The following is a 24,271-nucleotide window of genomic DNA, read 5'->3' on the forward strand; positions in this document are numbered from 1 at the left end:
TGAAACAAATGAAAGATTTAGAGTAGCTTTAATCATACTTAACAATAAATCTTAAATAAAGTATTTTAACCTTTTTGAACCGTAATTTTCTTAACAAAAATTGGTTAAAAAGTTGCATTTTCACTCACAGCTACGGTATTGTGTAGTAAATAAACACACATGTGCGTCCTCGTGTGCTTAAGTAGTAGACAATGCCGTAAAAATATTTGCTACGAAATGCAGCGGTTTAGACATAATTGGATTGATTTTAGATGCATGCAAGAGCAGAGCTTTTACCTCTAGGGCTTTTGCTTACTGCTTTTCATAATAATAAGTTAATACAAGACATTTGTCTCGTCAGAACATTTGAACTTGGTAGAGTCTAAGTGGTAAAGGTAACAGCCGTGGTTTTGATAGTCGAGTCATCCTCTAGAATCGCCTTCTGTATTGGTATATTAAGATTTGACATTCCATATAAATAAAAATGGTTAGATTTGATTCCTTGCTTTCATTGCTTACATCTATGTTAAGCATTTTTACAGGCTTATAATTAACTTCATCTTTGGTAGGCATGCAGTGTATTGAGGATAGATATTGCAAGTTAAATTTTATCCTCTTTCAATAGTAAAAATATATTTACATTACAATTAATAGTGAAAGACAACATGATAGAACAAGCATGGGAAACTATAGCTTCGAAAATGATGCATGTGTTAATTTATCAGTCATTTTGATGTCTTGCGAAAGATTAAGTAGGTACAGGTAGGTACTCAGATTTCTGTTGCTTTACTTGCTTTGTTACCTACTTGAAGAAAATCTTTTATCAAGCTAATACTGACTATCAAGTCTTTCTCCATTTGAGTCGATAATAAAGATGAATCACCAAATCTTGATGCCAAAAAGCAAAACTCCAATCTTTCTGCACGCATATTTTAAGATTTCGATGAACCTGCTGTTATCAAGGACATATTGAAGCCAGTTGAAATCCACGGCTGTTTAGTATATGAAGTTGGGGTTGGTCTCGCTCTGCCTGCTTTGGGTCTGGTTCTGGTGCTGCTGGGCCACTGGGTTGGAGAGGCGGCTTTTCCGCTTGTTCTCCTGGATGCTTTGCAGCAGGAAGGGCGGCGCGGTGGACTGTCGCTGCTGCCGGCTGTCGATTTCCCGGGCTAGTTCCTCTACGAACTGCCCACCCGTCTGCCTGGAGGAATACACGGGTTAATTACTAAGGAATTTCGAATCGAAATCAGTTTTGAGATAAATGCTTTTAAGATTGCTTCCTGTAGTTAATTAATTTTAATATAGTTAGAGTGATTAGGGATGAGAGCAGGATTTACTCTACCGGATTCAGTCAGAAGGCTACCATATCGCACCAGTAGTAGTGAGGTTAGCGTTATTTTGTTTAAACGTTGAAACATAAAGTAATAAATTATTTACTAAGTGAATGGTCAGTCCGCAATCAAAAGTGTGGGGTTTGTGATTGTGTACGATCGATTATAAATTACTGAGGGTGTAGAGGATTGGTCCTGCTTACTTCTACCCCTCCGGCGTCTTACGTCAAAGTCGTAAAATGTCCAGGTGTCCAGGTTGTAGAATGACCAGGTAGTACAATGTCAAGATCGTAAAATAACCAGGTGGTAGAATGTCAAGATCGTAAAATAACCAGGTAGTAGAATGTCAAGGTCGTAAAATAACCAGGTAGTTGTATAAAGTAATACATTTATTGCATAAATAATTTGAATTTGAAGCAAAAATAACGAGCAGCGAACTAAAGCAAATATTAAGAATGCATAACTTTGTCTAAATTTGTATGATGTAAAAAGTAACACTTTTACTCTTAGATAATTTCATATTTTGCAATTAGTTTGTCTGAATTAATAAATGTAAACATATTTGAAATTCACAATGCCATACAACATGTAATAAAAGTAAAGAACTGATGCCTTCAATCTTATATAGAATTTACCTATATCGACAAGATTTCGCCAGAAAAGAAGAACACCAAACGATATAAGATGTTAAGTGTTCCATTGATCACCTCTCGATTAATAACCACTACGATTTTAATTCATGCTAGCAATTAGAATAATTTACTATTGAAGATTATCAGATAACAATGTAAATTTTGTCATTCAATTACGGCATCATCGAAGATAACTCAAGATTACACCACAAATGGGTTAACACAAGCCAAACATTTGTGGTTTACAAGGCGATTTATCATCCTAAGAATGTTATCAATGTGGATTTTATTATCTATGATTAGAATGCATGTGCTGGATAATCGTGCGTGGTTTTGTTATTTGGGCGATAATTGAACATTGGATTAGATTGGTATTGTGGGTAAATTCTCTCAGACTGTCAGATAAATGAGGGTACTAGTTTGTTTGACGTAGAATACTTGATCATGGTAACGATTTTGTATAGAAACATGTATTTAATTTCTTATTCATCCATTTACTGCTCTTTGTGTCCTATTTAAAGGTGACCGTTCATTTCACCGTCTTTCATTACGGCGGTTTTAATTTCGTAGATGTGTTCGCAGATGTTTCATTTGTCAGAGAATGTTTGGCATAATTTCATGCAACTTGCTCATTTTGCCTGCTTTTTTATTTGTCCATAAAGCGGCAGAGGTATTTGCAATAGGTGTTTATACAAACATTTGCGTTTGTAAGAAGCAGCTTATACCGGGCATCCGAGGGCATTACGCATTTCCATGGTGTAACATAGAGATATTTACAGTACAATACAAATATTCTTTATTGAACACCATAAATCATTACAACGAGTTTACATGAAAGACAACAAAGAGTAAGGCAGTCAAGACTAGTAGAAGCTAAATTCAGGAAAACGCTTTGACTGATTTTAATAGCTACTATCGTCGACATAGTTGAAGTGGAAGGGGACATAGGTAGTGCCACGAGAGTTGAGGGGAATGATTATACACAACAGTTACAAAAAGAACTGATTACACAAAAGTAGAATGAATTTAATGAATGAGTAAATGTCAAAATCCGGCTGTCATTACACCTGTTATAATAATAAATATCCAGGGCATCCAAGCACTTATTATGCATTTTCATGGTGATACATAGAGACGTACAACACAATACAAATATTCTTTATTGAACGCCATAATAGTACCTAAACACAACGAGTTTACAAAAAAGACAGACAAGACTTTTGTAGAAGTGGGATTCGGGAAAAGCTTTTACTGATTTAATAGCTACTACCATCGACCTAGTTAAAGTAGAATAGGATACAAATGAAGCACAAGCATTCAAAGAGAAAGAGACCATTACCCAGCAGTTGGCGGCGTTACGTACCGCTCGGTGCCGCGGCCGCTCTCCACGTCGCCGTCGCTTGGCACGTACATGGAGTAGCCTCGCCGGGAGAGCTCCTCGTCTGGCGAGATCGTCGGGTTCTGGAACGCGTGGTTTTCGTCATCCATCTTGAGCTTCCTGGAATACGGGAATATGGGTTGGTGAAGCAGTTAAATAAATAAATAAAATAAATAAATATCAAGGGACAATTCACACCAATTGACCTAGTCCCAAAGTAAGCTTAGCAAAGCTTGTGTTATGGGTACTAAGCAACAGATAAATAAAATTATATAGATAGAAACAACTTAAATACATATTAAACACCCAAGACCCGAGAACAAACATTCGTATTTTTCATACAAATATCTGCCCCGACACGGGATTCGAACCCGGGACCTTAAGCTTCGTAGTCAGGTTCTCTAACCACTAGACTAGGCCGTCTGCTGGACAAGATCAGTTTTCACAATAAAAAGCGAAAGTTGCAGCGACAGAGCAAGGTTAAGGGTTGCCGTTAGTTGATAAGGATCTTGGGAAAGTAATGATTTAATAAATCGATTATTTAAGATCAATTTTGTTATAAACTAAATCATTTATAGATTGGAAGATTAGAACTGTTAGGCAACAATAAGAGACATTATCAGCATGGTTTGGTGATAATGATAAGCAAATCGAACAATTTAATTGGAGACAATTCAGCGTTATTCGATTCAGGAAATGTTATTGTATGAAAATGATGTGGAAAACTCTCTTTTAAGCTTCGCAGTTCGCGTCAGTTTTGAAGGCACCTACAGTATACAAGGAAGAATAGTTTTTCCTCGACTTTTTACCAATGCTTACTACTTACTATTTAAGGATACAGAGAATTTACTAACGATACTGTTAAAATTAATACAACGGCAGATATATTTGAAGAAGAGATACTGACTGCACTCTAACAGATGGCGTCTGACGAAGCTGCTTCTTGACTGATGCCAGCTGCACCCACAGCACGACCAGCAGCAACATCAGCAGCAGGATCGCCGCTCCGAACACCGACAGTATTATTATTAACTCTATCTCCTGGAAAACAAGGATTTCGGGTCAAAGCTGGTGCTTAGTACACTAAAGAAAATCTCGTATTCCATCTATAATATTACCCAGGATACTGTCAGTTTTGGATTAAGTAAACCACGTAATCAATGAACTAAAAGAATTTCCTTGCTCACCCGCGACCTTACGATAGCTAAGCTTAAGTCTAACAACTGGTAGCATGGTGTACGGTTGTGTCACTCTGAAGATGAGCTCTGGTTGAGTTCGAAACGCGTTAGTGTAGTGTGGTGGTGGTGATGGATGGGTTTGTGTGATTTGTGTGTGTTCTTACAGTGTGGAGGTGGAGGAACTGCATGAACACGCATATTTTGCATAAGCTTAGCTATCGTAAGGTCGCGGGTGAGCAAGGAAATTCTTTTAGTTCATTGATATGGACCTCCGCAAAGTAACGCCTGATTCAATAAATCACGTAATCAATGTTGTTTAAGATCGGAAAACAAAGTATTCGTTGTAAGTAGATAAATCAACGCCTTTTATTATTGTAATAGCAAATACATTTTATAAACAGAAAGGTTCCGCTCTTGTGTCGATCTTACTAACAAATTTACACATACACAATACGCAATACTCAATGACACATACCTACTATATTACTATCTATAATATCGTACTTAATAACATTGTTGTGTATTTCCTTTCTTTCTTTTAATTTAATCACTAGTTTAGCCGTAAGTACATTTGATCTGTTAAACTGTTGTTTGTGAATTTGGATCTTCGTTTGATATACTTATTATAAAAGATTTGGACTGTATACTGTCTACAAATAAAATTAAAAAGAACACTCAGAGGTTATTGATGAAGCTACAGCTTGTATACCAGTATCTATTAAAGTACCTACCAGTTAAATCTGGTCCTAAACTGTGGCAATTTTAAAAGAGGAAGAAATATAAAGGACGAGAAGGCAGTTCTAGTTTCTATTAGAAACAGGCTATCAATACCATATTTTAAAACAATGATTTCACAGATGTTTATCGACATTGCATGTAACATTTTAATGCATTTGTGGCTTGTTGTGATAAAATCATAAACATGAATTTTGTATTACAGATGACTATCTTATTAGTGATTTTGATGGTATCAAGGAATAAGTAATTAAAATAAGATAATGGTTTGGGATCTCTGAATTTGAAAGTTCAATGTTTACAAAATCGGAAAAAAGTGTTTTTTCAAAGGCGCGTTCAGGATTTTTTTGTCTATTCTAAGAAATTACGAATTCACTTTATTGTTTTAGTTTGAAACTGAATTTCGTAAGTTCCGATAGTAGAAAAAGCGGATGTCGACATGGTGTTTTCAACAGATAAACGTATATTGATGACGTAAATTTATGTACGATTATTAGAATACTTTGAGCGATAATAACAACTATTGTTTCGAGTTTCTACAGCTTTGAATTACCGAATTATTGCTGGTATTTTTTTTTTATTCAATGATCATGCTCAGAAATTGTACCTACTATTTAATAAATCAATTCATAAAGATTTCAGATAAAAGTACTTACCTATCCTAAATACATATTAATTACTTATATAATCAATTTACTTATTTTGTACAATTAAGAGTTAATATACATAAAAAACAACAAAAAGAATTAACCTAAGAAATCTTAACTAACTATAACTATCAGCAATATACAGTCAAAAAGAATAAAAAAAAAAAAAACTAACGTAAAAATCCCCTCCCTGCATCGCACCCGGTTCAAAAGTCCCCATTATCCCGGCAGCATTGCCCCTCTGTACAGCAATGGACACCTGTTGAACCAGCCACGATCCAGACCGGGGATCGCGCCCCCTATCCCTGAGACGAAGACCCAAGTCCCTAAATAATCAAGGGCCTCCGAACCCCAGGGCTCCGCTGTCTCCACCGCAACCGGCACAAAATCGTACACCGGCTCCAAGGCAGAATACTTCGTATTCGTATATTAATTTGAAATGTAGGAGGCGTGACTTATGGTAGTAGTGGAAGATATAACATGCCTGTTGGTGTACTATAGAAGCTATTAAGATTTTCGAGAGGGCTTGTCGGGAGCCCACTTGGCGCGTATAGTCAAAAAAGCTGTCTCCAATCCCGTACGGTGCACTTCACAAGTAAACCATATTTATCTCATGCGATAAACTTGTTTAACACCAAAACGAGTGTTAGAGAAGGATCGAGATTAGAGTGGAATGCGTCGTCCGGGATGGCGTGATAAGCTGATAACAGTATATCTCGAGGATCCGATGTTCACTTCACATACTCCATCCGTAGTCTTTCATCATGATCTACTTTTTACATTGTCGTGGGATGTTTCGTATAAATATATTCTACAGGTTGCCCGCGAGGAACTTTAAACACCTATTAGCGTATTCCTGACCACATTTATAAAGCTAAAAATGTCGTATAAAGTACGCTGGATTCTGCTTGGTTTTGTGATACTGTATTGTTATTAAACCTCAATAAAACTTAATTTCAAGTCCAGGCAAGTCCCCAAATTTATTTGCAGAGTAATTAAAAACAAATAAAGGTATATACGAGGTCAAGCTAAAAAAACCATATTATAATACCCATAATAATAAAAATCATATATTATGTATTGACGAGCTTCTGCCCGCGACTCGGTCTGCTATCCTGCTTCCCAGGGTCTCAAAACTAACTGCATAAGTACTTAATTTCATCTAAGAAAATATCGCAAAGAGGTACCGTAGGTACCTAACAGACAGTTACTATAGAATATTTTAATTATTATACCTCGTATTCATCATCATCATCATAATTTGACGACCGGATGGCCAAGTGGTTAGAGAAGCTGACAACGAAGCTTGAGGTTCCGGGTTCGATTCCTTGCTTTTACTTTCGCTACAAAATAATGGAATAAGAGAAAATGCAGGTGGCAGGACCTTGTGCAAGGTCCACCCGGATTGCTACCACTATCTTGCTCGCTAGTCATGCCGTGAAACAGCAGTGCTTGCACTGTTGTGTTTCGGCGTGGAGAGTAAGACAGCCGGTGAAATTACTGGCACTTGAGGTATCCCATCTTAGGCCTCTAGGTTGGCAACGCATCTGCAATATCCCTGGTGTTGCAGATTTTTATGGGCGGTGTTGATCTCTTACCATCAGGAGACCCACTTGCTCGTTTGCCAACCAGTCAAATAAATAAAAAATGAATCCAACGGAATTTAGAATAAAACATCTCTTCATGTTCGATAGATAACATAATATATGTTAGGTACCTACCTCCTCACTAAGTCCAACAGCTATCCTGTGTATTATGTTTTCACTTATATTATCGAACTTTTTAACAGGTGGATTTATAAACATTTTTACAAACAATCGGACAATCTTACTAACTACACCTTCTAGAAAAAGTAATATTATGTCGTAAATTGAATACTGGCGTCCATTTATCTAGCGACATCGTATCGTTAACAATTGTAATTAAATAATACTTAACACATTGATGAATTCCCTAGTTTGTAACTTACTCAAAATTATGAAGAATTTTTGCTATTACATTAGTTATTCTGTGCTATTACTTACAAAACAATAATCATTTTCATTTTTAGCAAATCGTTATAAAATGTGTTAATTTTTATTCTGGGAATCCGAAACCAATGTTGATGTATTTTGGCACACATACAGACTTGATGGATACGGAAATGACTAAGAGCTACCTTTATCTTTCATCACTACATTAGTTCATCATCATCATCATCATATCGGCTGTAGGACGTCCACTGTTGGACATAGGTCTCCCACATTGAGATAGTTTCTGTGTAACGTAATTAAGTAAATGGAAAATTTTGTGTTTTTTTTTTAGCAGTATACTTCTATTATTGGGGGGAGGCCTTTGCTCAGCAGTGGGAAAGAATAGGCTGACAATAATATTATTATTAATAATTATTATTATTCTTTTAATTATTAACCCTAATACATATCGGCTACCTTTTATTCCGGAAATACTTAATATACCTACTCAAACAGAACGCTAGGAAGAGCTAGTAAAATATATTTACTAGCTAAACATACTTCCATACTAATATTATGTTGTATGTTTGTCCGTCTTTCACGTCGAAATCGAGCGACGGATCGACGATCGATTGGCATAGAGATAGTTTATGTTCCGGATGTTCCCGAAGGAACAGCGCGCGATAACCGATTTCACGCGGACGAAGCCACGGGCAAAAGCTAATTTATTTATAATTTAATAAATTAAATCTATTATTACAGGTTGATATCTAATGCGATGGAAAAGTAAATTAGGTTTTCACAAATGTTATTTAAGTAGGTACATTAGTAGGAACATATTTAGGTACAATTCCCAACACAAAAAATGGGTATTTCCAAGCTAGCATTCTTGAGCACTTAAATCCATTAAGTAATTAACAATAATAGCCGTGCACTGAAAAAAAGATAGCTGAGCTAGTTAGGCTACTTGACGTTTAGCCAAAGTTTACTAATTAGGAACCAAAATAATGCTAATATTGCAAAACTGTTTTTGTAAGACATCACCTAACTTTTAGCTACCTTAGTACTTTTACCTTTTAACTTAGTACCTTAGTTTTTTAGTCACCGATTAAGTATGTTACAAGCAACAATTTTTTTTGTTACTGTCAGCAAATTTTTTTTTTCAGAGTGCTGGCCTAGTTGTTTGACCTATGGCCCCTCAAGCAGAGGATCGTGGGTTCAAACCCCGGCTCGCATCTCTGACTTTTTCGAAATTCATGTGCGAAATTACATTTGAAATTTACTACGGCTTGATGAGCAAAACTGTACAAAACTGAATAGAAATTCAATGGTGAGTGAGAAGTTCCCAATCAGCATTGGACCAGCGTGGGAACTACGGCCCAAGTACTCTCATAATAGTCAATACCTGGACGACCGAGCTTTGCTCGGGCTAAAACTCGATACTAAGCGTTTTCCCTCAGATAAGACCAAGGTAGATCAATTTGTCATCCCCGAAAACCCCCACATACCAGATTTCATCAAAATCCCCGAAATATATATATTGTTGTATATTATACAACAATTGCTCTTTTAAAGGTACCTAAAAGATAGAAAGAGATTTCAATTTAGGTACTAGTATAAGTAGTTATAGAAGTTTATTTTGCCACTAACATAATGCTATGGACAACGAGGATTCTCTTACGTGGTCTGAAATAAATCACTATTATTTTTTATTTTAATAGGCTGGAAATCATCAGGATGATATACTACACTATAATAATAATCATAATAATATTTATTTCAAATCTCAAAGCTTCATATTAACAAAATAACAATATTTAATAATAATCATCACATCACTTCTAGGAAAGTAGTAAGTACCTGCGCAAAGTACAAAACACTAACACAAATGATGTCTGTAGAATTGTAGATCACAATTTCATGTCAACCCGCCACCCTACGAACTTGTATAAGTATAACCTCTTGTCATCTAGGTACATTATTAGAAACTCTCCCGCTTTAATTGTCTAATTAATTAGACTGAATTAATCACTTACCATGTTTTAAGTATTCCGTATCATGGTGCGTCGCCGGCGAAGTCTGACCTCACACTAAACATTTTTATCAGCACTTGATAACACCCTGATATCTGGATGATAACTGGCAACTACGACATCAAGAGCCGTCAATTGTTTTGTCAATTGCTCATGTTGGAAGCATGCAAAACATAGCGGTATTTATAAATTGTTTACTATGTTTACAGAGTACCTACCCACTATTATTTTCGTGAAGTTTATACTTGCTTTAAATAAACTTAAGTCTGAGCGAAGCGTCTATGTTTCAGGTTGTAAATTGCTTAGTTTGTCTTCCGAATTTCGTGAACCAATTTTCGTGAAATTTAATCAGTTTACAGTGTATGTGTTTTATAAATGGACTATAGCTATTGCCGGCGACTCCGTCCGCGTAAAATTAGATTCATCACTATCCCGCAGGAACTATGCAATTGTTCGGGATAATAAAATCCTATGTCCTTCCCCGGGAGTCAAACTATTGTGTACCGAATTTTATCTAAATCGGTTCAGCGGTTTAGACATGAAGAGGTCACAAACTAACTGACTTACAAACTTTCGCATTTATAATACTAGTGGTTTTTTTTGTAGTTTAAACTTTGGAAATATTTCGAAATGGCGGAGACAAAAATAAATTACATTTTCAACCCGCTCTTTTTTCTCTCTCTCGCTTCTTTCTTCACAGGGTATAAGATGAGGGTAGAAAGAGTTGGTGAATGCGAACGCAAACGTCAGAGCGTAAAGCTGAGTTTCGAGTTTCGAAAAATCGTGCAAGTTGCATTACATTGCGGCGCTCGATTGGCCACTACAAACTCGTTGGCTTTACGGCCTCGCAATGTAATGCAACTTGCACGATTTTTCTTCAAGTCTAAACTCGTCTTCAGATAATACAGCCTCTGGTTGTACCGTAAAGGTAATTGCGCTTTATATCACGTAGAAAATAATCTCTAAACATCTAACACATAAAAATAAATGTGAGGATGATCATTTTCCATACACTCTAACATACAAGAACATGACTAATTGCAATGAAATTATATCTTTATAATCACTAGTGACTACACCGCGATACAAATAATTCAGGAAGTGACTGATTACTAGGAAAATACTGGCCAAATGTAAATCCTATAACCACTTTAAGATCTTTTTGGAAACAGGTATCCTAACCCTGCCGTCGCTTTATGTTTTTGAAATAATCATGTACTTATGTAAGGAAGAACATATGTGATTTTCCCACTAACGTCGATAAGCCAAAGGCTACTAGAAACACAGGGAAGCTTAAAGATCCATCTTACAGACTAGCTAAAACCAAAAAGTCGTTTCTGGGAAATTGCATACGTTTTTATAATAAAATTCCAAAAAATATTATAAATGAAACAGATACAAAATTCAGATCTATTGTCAAGAAGACATTTATATCTAAGGCGTGTTATAAAGTTATATCATGGAGGGATATTTGGAAATAATTCCGATCCGCGTTAGCGATCACTTCAAATAGCGAACCTACTGTGTTAAAAATAAAGTTGTGTTAAATACTTGTGATGTACAGATACTCGTATCGTTTAATGATATTGTAAATCTGTTTAAAAAAATATACCTCGTTGAGTTTTTTGCCGGATTCTTCTCAACAGAGGTTTTTCCGGACCGGTGGTAGTTTTTTTTTTTGACATTCACAAGTGCTTGTTATAAGCCGTGGTGGCCTAGTGGTTTGTCCTATCGCCTCTCAAGCAGAGGTCGTGGGTTCAAACCCGGCTTTCACCTGCTGAGTTTTCGTAATTCATGTGCGGAATTACATTTGAAATTTACCACGAGCTTTGCGGTGAAGGAAAACATCGTGGGGAAACCGGCACAAACCTGCAAAGCAATTCAATGGTGCGTGTGAAGTTCTCAATCCGCACTGGCCCGCGTGGGAACTATGGCCCAAGCCCTCTTGTTCTGAGAGGAGGCCTGTGCCCAGCAGTGGGACGTATATAGGCTGGGATGGAAGTGCTTGTTATAGCCTAAATTGAATAAAGATATTTTGACTTTGACTTTGACTCGGTTGCTCGCGTGAGAAAAAAAACAGCCATGAATTGCTCTTGCAATAGCGACGCTGTGTATGTCTGGCAGCCACAGTTGCCTGAAGCATTTCATCATCATCATCATCATCATCATCATGTCAGCCGAAAGACGTCCACTGCTGGACATAGCAACATCATCATCATCATCAGCTGGAAGACGTGCTGTTGAACAAATACTTCCCCCTTAAAACGCTGTAATGAACGACAACTTTCCACTCTCATACAAGAGATGGAGGCACAGAGTACTTTTTATTAGGGTGCCGTATCCAAAGGGCTCCAACGGAACCCTATTACTGAGACTCGCGCTGTCTGTCTGTCGGTCCGTCCGTGAAATTTTCACAGATTATCAGATTGGTAGATTGTGGCCGCCATAACAACAAATAGGTACAAAAATAAAATTAATATTTAAGGGGGCTCCCATACAACAAACGTGATTTTAGCCGTTTTTTGCTAATGTCTAATGTTGTATAGATAATGGTACGGAACCCTTCGTGCGCGAGTCCGACTCGCACTTGGCCGGTTTTTATGCGTATACAAACGTGTGTTCAGGCAGCTCCTCCAGTCATTCTAGTATTATGATGAGTATCTACCTGGGCGACCGAGGGTTTTATTAAAACATTTTATTATATATATGTGGGAATGAGGGTGGATGAATGTTAGAATGAGTTGATGTAAACGAGCGACCGAATGACTGAAGGCTTATTGTGGAATGAATGAGACGAGCGAGTGAGTGAAAGGGATTTGATTTGAGTTTTGATCGGGTGAGCCTACGTGCTAGTTGTGATTTTTGTTGTTTCTCCTGCTATCAGTGTATTCCATATTTAATTTTTTTTAATAAACTTTTTTACTTTTTGTTTTAAAAGTTTGTTTGCCTTCAAGCGATCCCACATATATATATCCTACTAATATTATAAATGTGAAAGTTTGTGAGTGAGTGAGTATGGTTTGTTACTTTTTCACGCTTAAACGGCTGGACGGATTTGGATGAAATTTGGCGGAAAGTTAGTTTATAACCTGGATAAAACATAGGATACTTTTTATCCCGATATTCCCACGGGATAGGGATAAAATCTCGAAATAACGACAGCTAGGCTTAGAGTCATGAAATTTGGTATGTAGGGTAGTTGGGACGTCTGGAATAAAACATAGGTGACTTTTTGACCCGATATTCCCACGGGATACCTAGGGATAAAATCTTGAAATAACAACCGCTGGGCTTTGAGCCAATGAAATTTTGTATGTAGGTAGCTGAACCTTTGGAATAACACATAGGCTACTTTTTATTCGATATTCCCACGGATAGGGATAAATCTCGAAATAACAACCGCTGGGTTTAGAGTCATGAAATTTGGTATGTAGATAGTTGGATGTCTGAAATAAACACATAGGCAAACTTTTTGACTCGATATTCCCACGGGATACCTAGGGATAAAATCTTGAAATAACAACCACTGGGCTTAGAGCCATGAAATTTGGTATGTAGGTAGCTGGATCTCTGGAATAACACATAGGCTACTATTTATTCCCGATATTCCCACGGGATAGGGATAAAATCTCGAAATAATAACCGCTGGGCTAAAGAGTCATGAAATTTGGTATGTTGGTAACTGGACATCTGGAATAACACATACGCTACTTTTTATTCCGATATTTCCACGGGATAGTTTTGTAACTAAGGGACCCCATACATCCGTGTATTATTGTTATTATTATTTTGTAATTTTTTCTTTAATTGTATACTTACTGTAGTTTTTAAGTATTTTTTTTGTACTTATTTTATTTTGAAAAAATGACTTTCTGCCAAGCTTCTTGCGGCGCATTCTCTTGGCAATGATGGTCTTTCCGAAAGTGCTGGTATTTAAAAAAATGACGTGTAAAAGTGCCCATTGCGGCCTATTTACGGATAAATGATATGAATTTGAATTAGGATAGGGAAAAATTTTTGAAATTTTAGCACTGGGTTTAGAGTCTTGAACTTTGTACAGTTATTTCCACACAACCTCATGAAGACCACGATATAAATTTGGAAATTTCCAGGGGAATTTTGTAAAATCCCGAAAATTTCAATTGCAACTACCAGACCGAATAGTTACGCGTGCGAAGCCGCGGGTAAAAGCTAGTATATATATATACAAGAATTGCTCGTTTAATATTATGATGATGATTGTAGTCGGCACACGCTGAACGTTTATAAACACCTCATGAGTTAGACATTAAGTGTCACATTGATCTGGTTCGATCACGTTCAATCCATAACATTGTTTATCGGAGCTGTCGACAGTCCTTTATAATGTTTTCATTGGTAGTGATTCAACCGACGGTTGACTGTAAATATGATCCGTAGGTACAGTCAACTGTATTAATAGCTGCCACAGCGGAGCGTGCCAAAATATCTGATACTTGCTGACACATACCAGCGGGCCATAGAAATAGTCGTATCAGATATTTATGTACGCTTGTTGTGTCAGATATTAATGAAAATGACTGTACCTATGTAGTCGAGGTCGAAGATATCTTGTCACTTTAGTACCTTGTTGCTGTCAATTCATGTTTGAACTTTTATATAAAACTATCGGAATGTAGAAATGACAAGGTAGGTACTAAAGTGTAAAGATACTTTTGACCTCGACTGTACAATAGTGACGTACCTCTCGTCTGCCGTGTGACGGATCCGTCCAGGCCACGCCCCCAAAGTAATCCGTACCTTATGGTTACGTTATTAGAGTCCAATTTTCTTCGGATCTATTATGGCCCTCCCCAATGTAATTTGAAACTTAAAAAACCGGCCAAGAGCGTGTCGGACACACCCAAAATAGGGTTCCGTAGCCATTACGAAAAAAATAAGTAATATTTTTCTAAGGATTTCGTATTTTATACGGAATCTTCCAAGTTTAGGTATATTTTATACCTTAGCCTGCTATTTACTCTTAAACAACTAATAATTCTCAAGCAAACTTAACCGTTATAGTTTTCCTTGAAAGTTTGATATACTTACTACCATTCTGAATTTTTTCAAATTTTTCCAACCATCGGTTTAGATTTTAGAGGGGGGGGAGGGACGCTCGATTTTAATAAAAAAATGCACTTTAAAGTTGAATATTTCGCAAACAAATCACTAAATCGAAAAATCGTTTAAGCAACCCCCTGATGGTTTTAAAAGACCTATCCAAGGATACCCCACACTATAGGGTTGGATGAGAAAAAAAAAAACACTCCCACTGTAGTCTATGGGAGGTACCCTAAAAAAATTTTTGTTTTAATTTTTAATTACACCATTTTGTCGGCATAGTTTACTTATATGTCCGTGCAAAATTACAGCTTTCTAGCCGGACGGACGGACGGACGGACCGACAGACAGACAGACAGACATGGCGAAACTATAAGAGTTCCGTTTTTGCCATTTTGGCTCCGGAACCCTAAAAACCCAATTAGCGTCTTAATTTCACCTTTCTTTTTCCATAGCACAAAATACCTACTAGAGTACCGAAGGTTAACCTACTGTAAAGGTTTGCTTTATACCGGGTGGGCTCTGTAACAGGAGCAAAAAATTAAAACACAGGTTTGGCTACTCAAATGGAACTACTTCAGTTCTGCAACTTTCAAAAATTAAGTACCTACCTACTACTACTTTATCTCTTTAATCCTTGTCTCTTCAATTCTCTTATGTCCTTACATTTTATACTAATAATTTATTTAAAAAAAAAAACAAGTAAGTAATTTTATCATTATGTTTACCTATTCCAAACAAATTAAATGGTATTTTCAATGTACGGCATCCAATAGCCTAAATTACATCGCCTGTCACGTAACAAAATGACGGATTTCGCAATTTTTTTTTTTTCGACTGGATGGCAAACGAGCAAGTGGGTCTCCTGATGGTAAGAGATCACCACCGCCCATAAACACCTGCAACACCAGGGGTATTGCAGATGCGCTGCCAACCTAGAGGCCTAAGATGGGATACCTCAAGTGCCAGTGATTTCACCGGCTGTCTTACTCTCCACACCGAAACACAACAGTGCAAGCACTGCTGCTTCACGGCAGGATTAGCGAGCAAGATGGTGGTAGCAATCCGGGCGGACCATGCACAAGGTCCTACCACCTGCAAAACAAGCAATACATTGCTTGTCCAATTAAACATTGAACTATAATAAAAAAATCACAATACAAGTTATTTTCAAAAGTCGCAGAACTAAATTAGCTCAAAATGAAGAGTGGAAGCTGTGGTTTAATTTTTTGCTCCTGTTACAGGGCCCACCTTGTATATAGTTTCCAGCAAGTAATTTAGCCTATACTATAGATAGGGTCTGGTCTAGGGTTGTTTTTTATAAAGAAAGGGTGTTTTATAGTAAATTAAGACACTCGCGTATTCACAGATTACTTTATACTCGTATACATCCTTCCGCTAATAAATTCTATAAAAAGCGAACTGTGCGGCTAAACAATCTGGAATTTTGTCTAAAAACAATTAATCAATTTATCAATGTTTAACAAGATATATAATTATTTAGGATAAGATTATGTCGTATATATAAATCGTGCCTAACGTCCGGTAGATTTCGCGCTGTATCGTCATACTCAAAAATGTATTTTAAAATTATATGCGCGGAAAGCTATATTTAGGTAACTATTGTTTTACGAATTACAGATAATCATTTTCCTGTTTGATTAATGCCAGTGGATTATGAAAATCTGTGCTGATTTACAAACGTAATTATCTGACATAAGAATTCAATACAGTGGAAATTTTCAGTAGAAAATTAAGAAGGGGTTCGTGATGTCACATTAAAAAAATAAAAAGTGTACAAAGGCATGGATTCACACAAAACTTTAACGGTTTAACGGGTTTTAATCTTCATCATTTTTAAGCAAAAATATATATTATTTTATAAGACGTATATTAATTAGAATTAGAATTTGAATTCGAAGAAGATCCACCGATTGCCCGCAACTCTCACGATATAGTGAGTCCACCAACACCTACTAACGCTTCCGATCATGGTCACCACACTTTTCTCCCCCAACTCTTCTTCGAGCGATGTGGCCCGCTTTGCATATCCTCTGCCGGTCGGTGACTTCAGTTCTTCAGCGAATTTCCGTATTCTGGATTCTATCGCGCAAAGAAGCTCCGGGTACATCCATAGCTGGTTACGTGACTCTGAGCCTTTCCAAGAGGCTAACAGTCAAGGACCATGCCGCAGAGCCATAGGCTAATACTGCCAACCATCGACTTTATAACCAACACACACTGGTTGGTTATAAAGTCGATGCTGCCAACACACACTGGTTGAAGATCTAAGTGAATCATCATCATTCGAAGAATTGCGAAACTGAAGTAGCAGTGGGCAGGGCACATTGCTTGCAGGACTGATGGCCGATGGGGTCAGTAGGTTCTCGAATGGCGTCCGCGGACCGGGAGATGGGCTGTCGGTAGGCCTCCAACAAGATGGAGGTACGACCTGGTTAAGATCGCGAGATCGCGGTGGATGCGGATAGCACAAGACCGGTCTGAGTGGATAGCCTTGGGGGCAGTGGCGGCCTTAGGGGGTGGCGAACAGGGCAATCGCCCGGGGCCTCGCTCTTGCAGGGGCCTCGCGCAACAACCCAAGCAAATTTTAAAAAATATAGATTTTTTTAACTATGTTTTCGCATCACATCACGCTCGCAATGGGTAAGGCCGCCGCTGCTTGGGGGAGGCCTATGTCCAGCAGTGAACGTCTTTCTAACTGAATACTACGGTATTATAACTCTCTTGGTAATATAGTAAACTCGTAGAATTTCAATTGAACTGTTCACAAAAGCAGTCGCAGGTGAAGGTTAGTGAAAAAAATAAAAACATTGTAGCTTCGTGCCAATAGCGCACGTTTTAAAATTAAGTCATCTATGGTCCTGACTGATGAGTCCTTCGGGACTGACAGCTCCGACTGATAAACATCATGTGGACTGACGCATAATCAGTAATCACTGATGACCGAACCACTCCAATTACATTGAACTTTAAGTTCATTGATATCTTGGAATGCGAGGCCGGTTATTTCTACCTATTTTATGGGGTTCTCTATCGTTTGCCCGAATTTTATATTCCATAATTTTTATTTGCCATACATAAAGTAATTTATTTCTGAAATAGTATTTTCTTCAGAGTTGATATTAAACTAACCTACCTACTGCATTCTATAAGATGACATTTTAAAAAATCCTGAAAACAGCACGGTTCTATATATTTTATGGCAAACGTTGGTATGGCAAGTGAAATTCGGGCAAGTAAAGGTATACGATTTTATGGCAACAGTTTTGATTAATTTGGAAATAAATATGTCGAAACGATTTTGATTTGCCTGATTGTATGTAAACAAATAAAATCCTTAAAATTCTTAAAAATAGAAGTACTTATATAATATGTATGTACGTAAACTCTTTACTGCATAAATAAAAAAAATAAGTATTTTTTTTTACAAATTGCCGTCCTGGCGTGGATAGTGCAATTTCTCAATTCTATACCATACTTTAATATCGTGTATCTACACTACATACGCGTAGTTTTATTGCGAATGGTTATTTTAAGTTGTACAAATAGTATTAAGCAAATGAACAAGACATGAATGTATAAATAAATAAATATTATTTTAATTTCATGCTTCTTCTTCAACCCCTAGTCACCCAATGCTGAGTTTAGGCCATGTTTAGGCAAGGGCATGCGAAAACCGAGTCATTTTAAAAACCGGTTTTTTCGGTATCTTTTAGGCATACCTTAACTTTATACCTAATATTTGTTATATTTAAACAAAGTTGGAATAAAAATTATATTATGTGAAATTATCCTAGCGTTAATTATCCTAGTGGTCACGTGGATTTGTAGCATCGTCCACGAGAAGGTACGGCATTTTCACGTAGTGACTTATCAAAAATAATAGAATTAGAACCACTTACTTACATTGAAATCATTAAAAAAAAATTGATAACAAAATAATAACATAGTCCGTGAAAGCACCCATACCAACAACAATGCACTCGTCTCATATTTAGACGCATGTTCAAACGCCTCCCGTGGCGATATGATCACGCGCCGGTCAAGTTGCGCGCGCAACTATAATATACTATAATGACACTCGCCGCTCGGGTGACAGCTCCGAGTAACTGCCATCAACGGCCATTGTTGCTGCTGTTCGCTGCATTCCTTTAATCTTACTAATAGTATAAGGGTCAGTAAATCAACTTTTTACCAATTTAATTCCTGGGCCGCCATGCTAGCAAAAAATTATTTGTCTGATTTTTTTTTATCGAATGACGTCAAAATGACATTATGATTATGACACGGTTCTGTAGTGGCCTATACATATAGTAATTAAATTGGTTGGCTGTGTACAGTCAAGGGCATTGTACGTTACCAAGACGTCATAAATATTTAAACATAAGGTTGATGTTACATATATTTGACGCTATATGGCTGCATAGATATTTTTGCCCTCGACTGTACAGTCTTAGCTATATTCGTTAAATTCCGATAAGTCGTTTTTGAGATCTTGAACTTAAAACGACAATTCGTGTCACCTAGTAGCATAGTTTTAGTGCTAGTTCTAGTCTTAGTTTTAGGTGGTACTTTTTGGAGCCAAAATAAACTTTTCTTTCTTTCTTTAATTATTTTTCAACTTTTTTAATGTGTCGGAATTTCCACGTAATATATTTTTTACAAAAACTTATATCTGTCGATGAGAGTTGACGTAAGACTATAAATTGCCCGTATATATCAACATTTTGTAACCGCCCACTACTTATAGAAAAGGTGTTAAGTGCAATTAGAACCCGTAATCATCCTCAAGCCAAGAGTTCAAGGATAAATGGCATCCATTGTTAAGTCAACACCCATATTTTACTGTTCACAACATTATCTTTACCGGTGGCACATCCCCGCACTATTTACCGCCTCATACTAAATGTATGCGCTTTTCGCTACTAGCGACGCTTCCACCGGTATTGGTAAGTTGGTAAATCTGTCAAGGTGCAAAATGACATTTGGCGGAGACGATTGTCTTTTGTTTTGTCTTTGGTTCAACATAGCTGCAGTAATTTAAAGCCCGTGTTAGCGTCGCGATTTAGAAATCCTGTTAGGAAATTTGAATGAGGATGGCTGAGAAAAGGTTAGGGCGAAATATGTGTAAGGTCGAGGTCAGGGACATTTTGATACTTTTTCCGATTGCCTGAAGGAGGGATATGTTTTTCGAGCGTGTGTAGGTCATCATCATCATCATCATCAGCCGGAACACGACCACTGCTGAACAAAGGCCCTTAGAACGACAATTCGCTACTTACATCCACTGGTTACTTGTAACTGTCACGATGTGTCGTCTGTCCATCTAGTCAATCTAGTGGTATATATGTCCTAGGAATATCGTAAATGGCGGCGTTTCATGATATGTTTCATGTTTTGCAGGTGGTAGGATTTGCAAGGTCCGCCCGGATTGCTACCACCATTTTGCTCGCAATCCTGCCGTGAAGGAACAGTGCTGGCACTGTTGTGGTTCGGCGTGGAGGTAAGACAGCCGGTGAAATTATACTGGCACTTGAAGGTACCATCTTAGCCTCTAGGTTGGCAACACATCTACAATACCCTGGCGTGCAGATGTTTATGGGCGGTAGTGATCTCTACCATCAGCAGACCCACTTGCTCGTTTGCCATCCAGTCGAATAAAAAAAAATGTCTAATGGGCAGGCATATCGCGATGTGCCTGAGAAACTATAGGGCATATCGATTAGCTGGGCCGTAGCCTACGGGACAGGGGTTGCGACCCCCGCTCCGGGTCGTACCTGGTTCAGCAGGTAGCGCTGGCCATACAGCGGGGAAATGCGGCTGGCATTATGGGCACATGTTTAGGTTTGTAGTTTATATTGTAGGTTTAAGTTGATTTTTATTTTGTTTATTTTAATTTTCTGCTGACATTGTTGGTGTAATTCAAGCTAAACTAATAAACTGATTTCAATGTTTAATATCCCAAATGAAAGCTCATAACATTAAACTTTGAGGATCAATAAATTATCAATTTTTTATTAGCTTAGTTTTGTGAGTAGAACCGAACCTTCAATTTAAAGCCCCAGGGCTCAGAGAAACCATGTAGGGTTTTCCTAATTTTAAGCTTTAGTGAACATTTTACTGTTTACGAGTATTTTTACAAGCTTTTATTTAGTTTCACCTGTCCCGTTGTCTGTCTGTCTGTCTGTAGTCAAATCTTGCAAGTAAAATTCGACCAACTTTTAGTAGTCGGATTGACTTGAAATTTGGCATACTTTTGTAAATCACGTGACAATACTGCAATAACCTAGTAGTGACATCCTGGTAGTCCTCCTGGTTAATAGCATCGACTTGAAATTTGGTATGCAAATGTAGTTTGAGTGAAAATGCAAGTACAGTCTACATAAAGTAAAGTCAGGCTTGTATTAAAAATGATTTATTTTATGGTTAGGTTATTATTATAACACAATGTGTAGATTCGTGATCAAATAAACAATAATGATTCGTTTTAACCATTAATTAAAATTACTTGTCCAATTAATAATCTTGGAACATTAATCTTAATAAGCCTCAAGCACACAATTAACGCTTGTTCTCATTAAATCATTAATAACTCACTCTTGCGCAGCAATATAACTGTCAATACGCCTGTTGTTATTTTAAACCTGCATTTTAATTTTGGAATTAGAGATGCAACGGATATCCGGCCAGTATCCGGTATTCGGCCTATCCGGCCACTATTTTACTATTCGGCGGATGGGATTACAGTTATGATTAAAAACTGGTACTTATTTATGAATTTATCAATGATTGACATCAGTTTATTATTCTAAGGGGCTGTTTCACCACCCATTGATTAATTTTAACTGGCGGATAAATATGATACCGTCTCGCGACTATTCAAACAATACAAACAGAAACGACATATTCGTGTCAGTTAAATCAATGGGAGGTGAAACAGACCCTTAGTTAATTAATTAAACTCTACAAGTTGCAACCTGTGCCCTATTTCTCGAAGCTACAAGTTACAATTTACAAGCGGTAGTCTTTGTTTAACAGTATGCATTGAAAAGAGACTATCGCTTGTAAATTGTAACTTGTAGCTTCGTGGAATGTGCCACTGCACGGAGTGTCATGCACATGTTCGAATTAGCTTAATTTTATTGTACGTAAAACTAGTCCGAATATCCGGCCAACGGTCCCGCCGAATATCCGGTATCCGGCCAAACCACTATCCGTTTCATCTCTATTTAGAATTCATTTTTGAACCCTATTTTTAACCCCCGACACAAAGAGGGGTGTTATAAGTTTGACCGCTATGTGTGTTCTGTGTGTCTGCATGTCCTGTGTGCTGTGGTGTATCTGTCTGTCTGTCGCGGTTTTTTAAATTGAAAGCAGGTTTTCTAGCGATGGTTCTTAGACATGTTTTATCAAAATCGGTATTGGCGTTTTTGAGATTTTGAACTTTGAAGTGACAAAGTCGGGGGTTTTCCAACTTTTAGCTGGTTAGGTTATAGCCATAAGCTTATCTGTCTTGCACGAGCAAAAAATGGCCGCAAGTGGGTTTAAATTAGGAAACTATTAATACATTCCTATAGGTATACCTATAGGATTCACTTTTATCTAAACTGTGACCCGCGCACCGAGGTTTCCGTACAAATTTGTAGGTGTCTATGAATATCCAGTGTTAGCAGAGCCCTCTCCTAAGCCAAATGCACGCAGTGTGGGGTCATTTTTATATGGTACCTGACAAGACAGACAGACATGCTGTGATGTAGTTCTGTACAAAACTATTAGATCGATCAATAGATCAAGTTGTAAAAAGATCGAGTTCTAAAAATAGAACAAAATGCATAAATCAATGATAAATGATTATTATGTATGAGTCACTAAGGTACTCGAATTAAATTAATTATATTATTATTATTATAATATAAATCGCCACGCGAGGTTAAAATTAGATCACTTACTTACAAACTGCATGAAAATCAGTTCAGCCAATTAAATAACGATTAACCTTATTCTGAATACGAAAATAACGACGCCCTCAAGGCGTTTCTTCTTAAATAATAACTAAATGTATTCGTATTTGATAATGCGATAAACGTGTGTAATAAAAATGTTGTTAACTAAATTAGATTATCTCGTAAGTACGTGACATTATGATTAGGTACGTATGATTAAATAATTAAGTCATGTATTGTATGAAATTAAATTTGACGGTGATAAGAAAAAAACATTAAGACTTCAAATTAAAAAAAATGCAAAAATTCAAGTGTGATTATTATAATATGAAGTGGTTAAGAAAAAGATACAAAAAGAAAATAACTTGGAGGTGCGGGGTATCGATCCCCGTACCTCTCGCATGCTAAGCGAGCGCTCTACCATCTGAGCTACACCCCCGATGTGAATATGTGTGAAATTAGTCATTATAAGGAGACTCAGTCAAGGTAAGACTTGCAGTAGAGAAAGGAGGACAATAAAGTGGGTGATAGACGTACGAACTTAAAGTTACGGGTTTTAAAGTTTGCGAGCCACGAGCAAGATTTCAAACCGGTTGGATCGCCGACGGTTTTAAAGTACGCGTACTTATGGTGACACACAGGCGAAAAAGGTGTCAGCCATTACGCGTACTTGCTCGTACGTCTGTCACCCACTTAAATTGTTGTGCTTTGAACACCAACTGGTACAGTGCGATTACTTGGAGTTAACACTTGACAGATGGGCGTGCCTTCAGTCAATTTTCAACTTTGACGTCATACAAATAAAATAGTTTTTACATAATCTGTAAACGTGGGTAGCGGTATACTAAAAATGGCTTTATTTGTATAATGTCTAAGTTGAAAATTGACTGAAGGCACGCCCATCTGTCAAGTGTTAACTCGAATTAATCAAACTGTAACTTTACTTCCAGTCTTGCCTATAGTAAATAGGAACGCGTATGTTAGCTGTAAATTTCAGAAACCAAAATGGTATCTAAATATCAGGTGCACTGCAAGCAGCAACCTAATTGGCCTATTTTTCTGACCTAAAACCATCATCATCATCATCCTAGCCTATATACGTCCCACTGCTGGGCATAGGACTCCTCTCAGAATGAGAGAGCTTGGGCCGTAGTTCCCACGCGGGCCCAGTGTGGATTGGGAACTTAACACACACCATTGAATTGCTTCGCAGGTTTGTGCAGGTTTCTTCACAATGTTTTCTTTCACCGAAAGCTCGTGGTAAATTTCAAATGTAATTTCGCACATGAATTTCGAAAAACTCAGAGATGCGAACCGGGGTTTGAACCCACGATCCTCTGCTTGAGAGGCCATAGGTCAAACC

The 24,271-nt window shown here is 37.4% G+C and overlaps 1 protein-coding gene and 1 non-coding gene across 4 annotated transcripts; both read right to left on the reverse strand.

The window, feature by feature from the left end:
* Positions 1-12: 12 nt before the first annotated feature.
* On the reverse strand, positions 13-9,974 carry LOC141436106 (uncharacterized). 3 transcript variants are annotated; one of them, XM_074098961.1, is made up of 4 exons: positions 9,866-9,974; positions 4,225-4,358; positions 3,279-3,437; positions 13-1,177 (listed from the first exon to the last, which is right to left on the reverse strand). In XM_074098961.1, the coding sequence occupies exons 1-4, from the start codon at positions 9,866-9,868 to the stop codon at positions 976-978; spliced, it is 498 nt and encodes a 165-aa protein (XP_073955062.1). In that variant the 5' UTR covers positions 9,869-9,974; the 3' UTR covers positions 13-975. The 3 variants fall into 3 exon arrangements, with proteins under 3 accessions (XP_073955062.1, XP_073955060.1, XP_073955061.1); XM_074098959.1 differs by lacking the exon at positions 9,866-9,974 and adding an exon at positions 7,599-7,716; XM_074098960.1 differs by lacking the exon at positions 9,866-9,974 and adding an exon at positions 7,599-7,715 and having other exon boundaries at positions 3,303-3,437.
* A 13,300-nt stretch (positions 9,975-23,274) lies between these two features.
* TRNAA-AGC (transfer RNA alanine (anticodon AGC)) lies at positions 23,275-23,347 on the reverse strand. Its single transcript has one exon. It is a non-coding gene; the product is annotated as a tRNA-Ala (tRNA).
* Between the last annotated feature and the right edge of the window lie 924 nt (positions 23,348-24,271).

Source organism: Choristoneura fumiferana, chromosome 16 (genome assembly GCF_025370935.1).
Source record: "Choristoneura fumiferana chromosome 16, NRCan_CFum_1, whole genome shotgun sequence".
Taxonomy (NCBI): Eukaryota; Metazoa; Arthropoda; class Insecta; order Lepidoptera; family Tortricidae; genus Choristoneura; species Choristoneura fumiferana.

Bases quoted from the DNA above. Each gene is read 5' to 3' on its own strand.
- LOC141436106 (XM_074098959.1), bottom strand. From the start codon at position 7,682: ATGTTTATAAATCCACCTGTTAAAAAGTTCGATAATATAAGTGAAAAC. The intron at 3,438-4,224 runs GTCAGTATCTCT...CCCGTATTCCAG, and splicing joins ACGCCATCTGTTAGAGTGCA to GAAGCTCAAGATGGATGACG. The intron at 1,178-3,278 runs GTAATGGTCTCT...GTATTCCTCCAG, and splicing joins GTAACGCCGCCAACTGCTGG to GCAGACGGGTGGGCAGTTCG.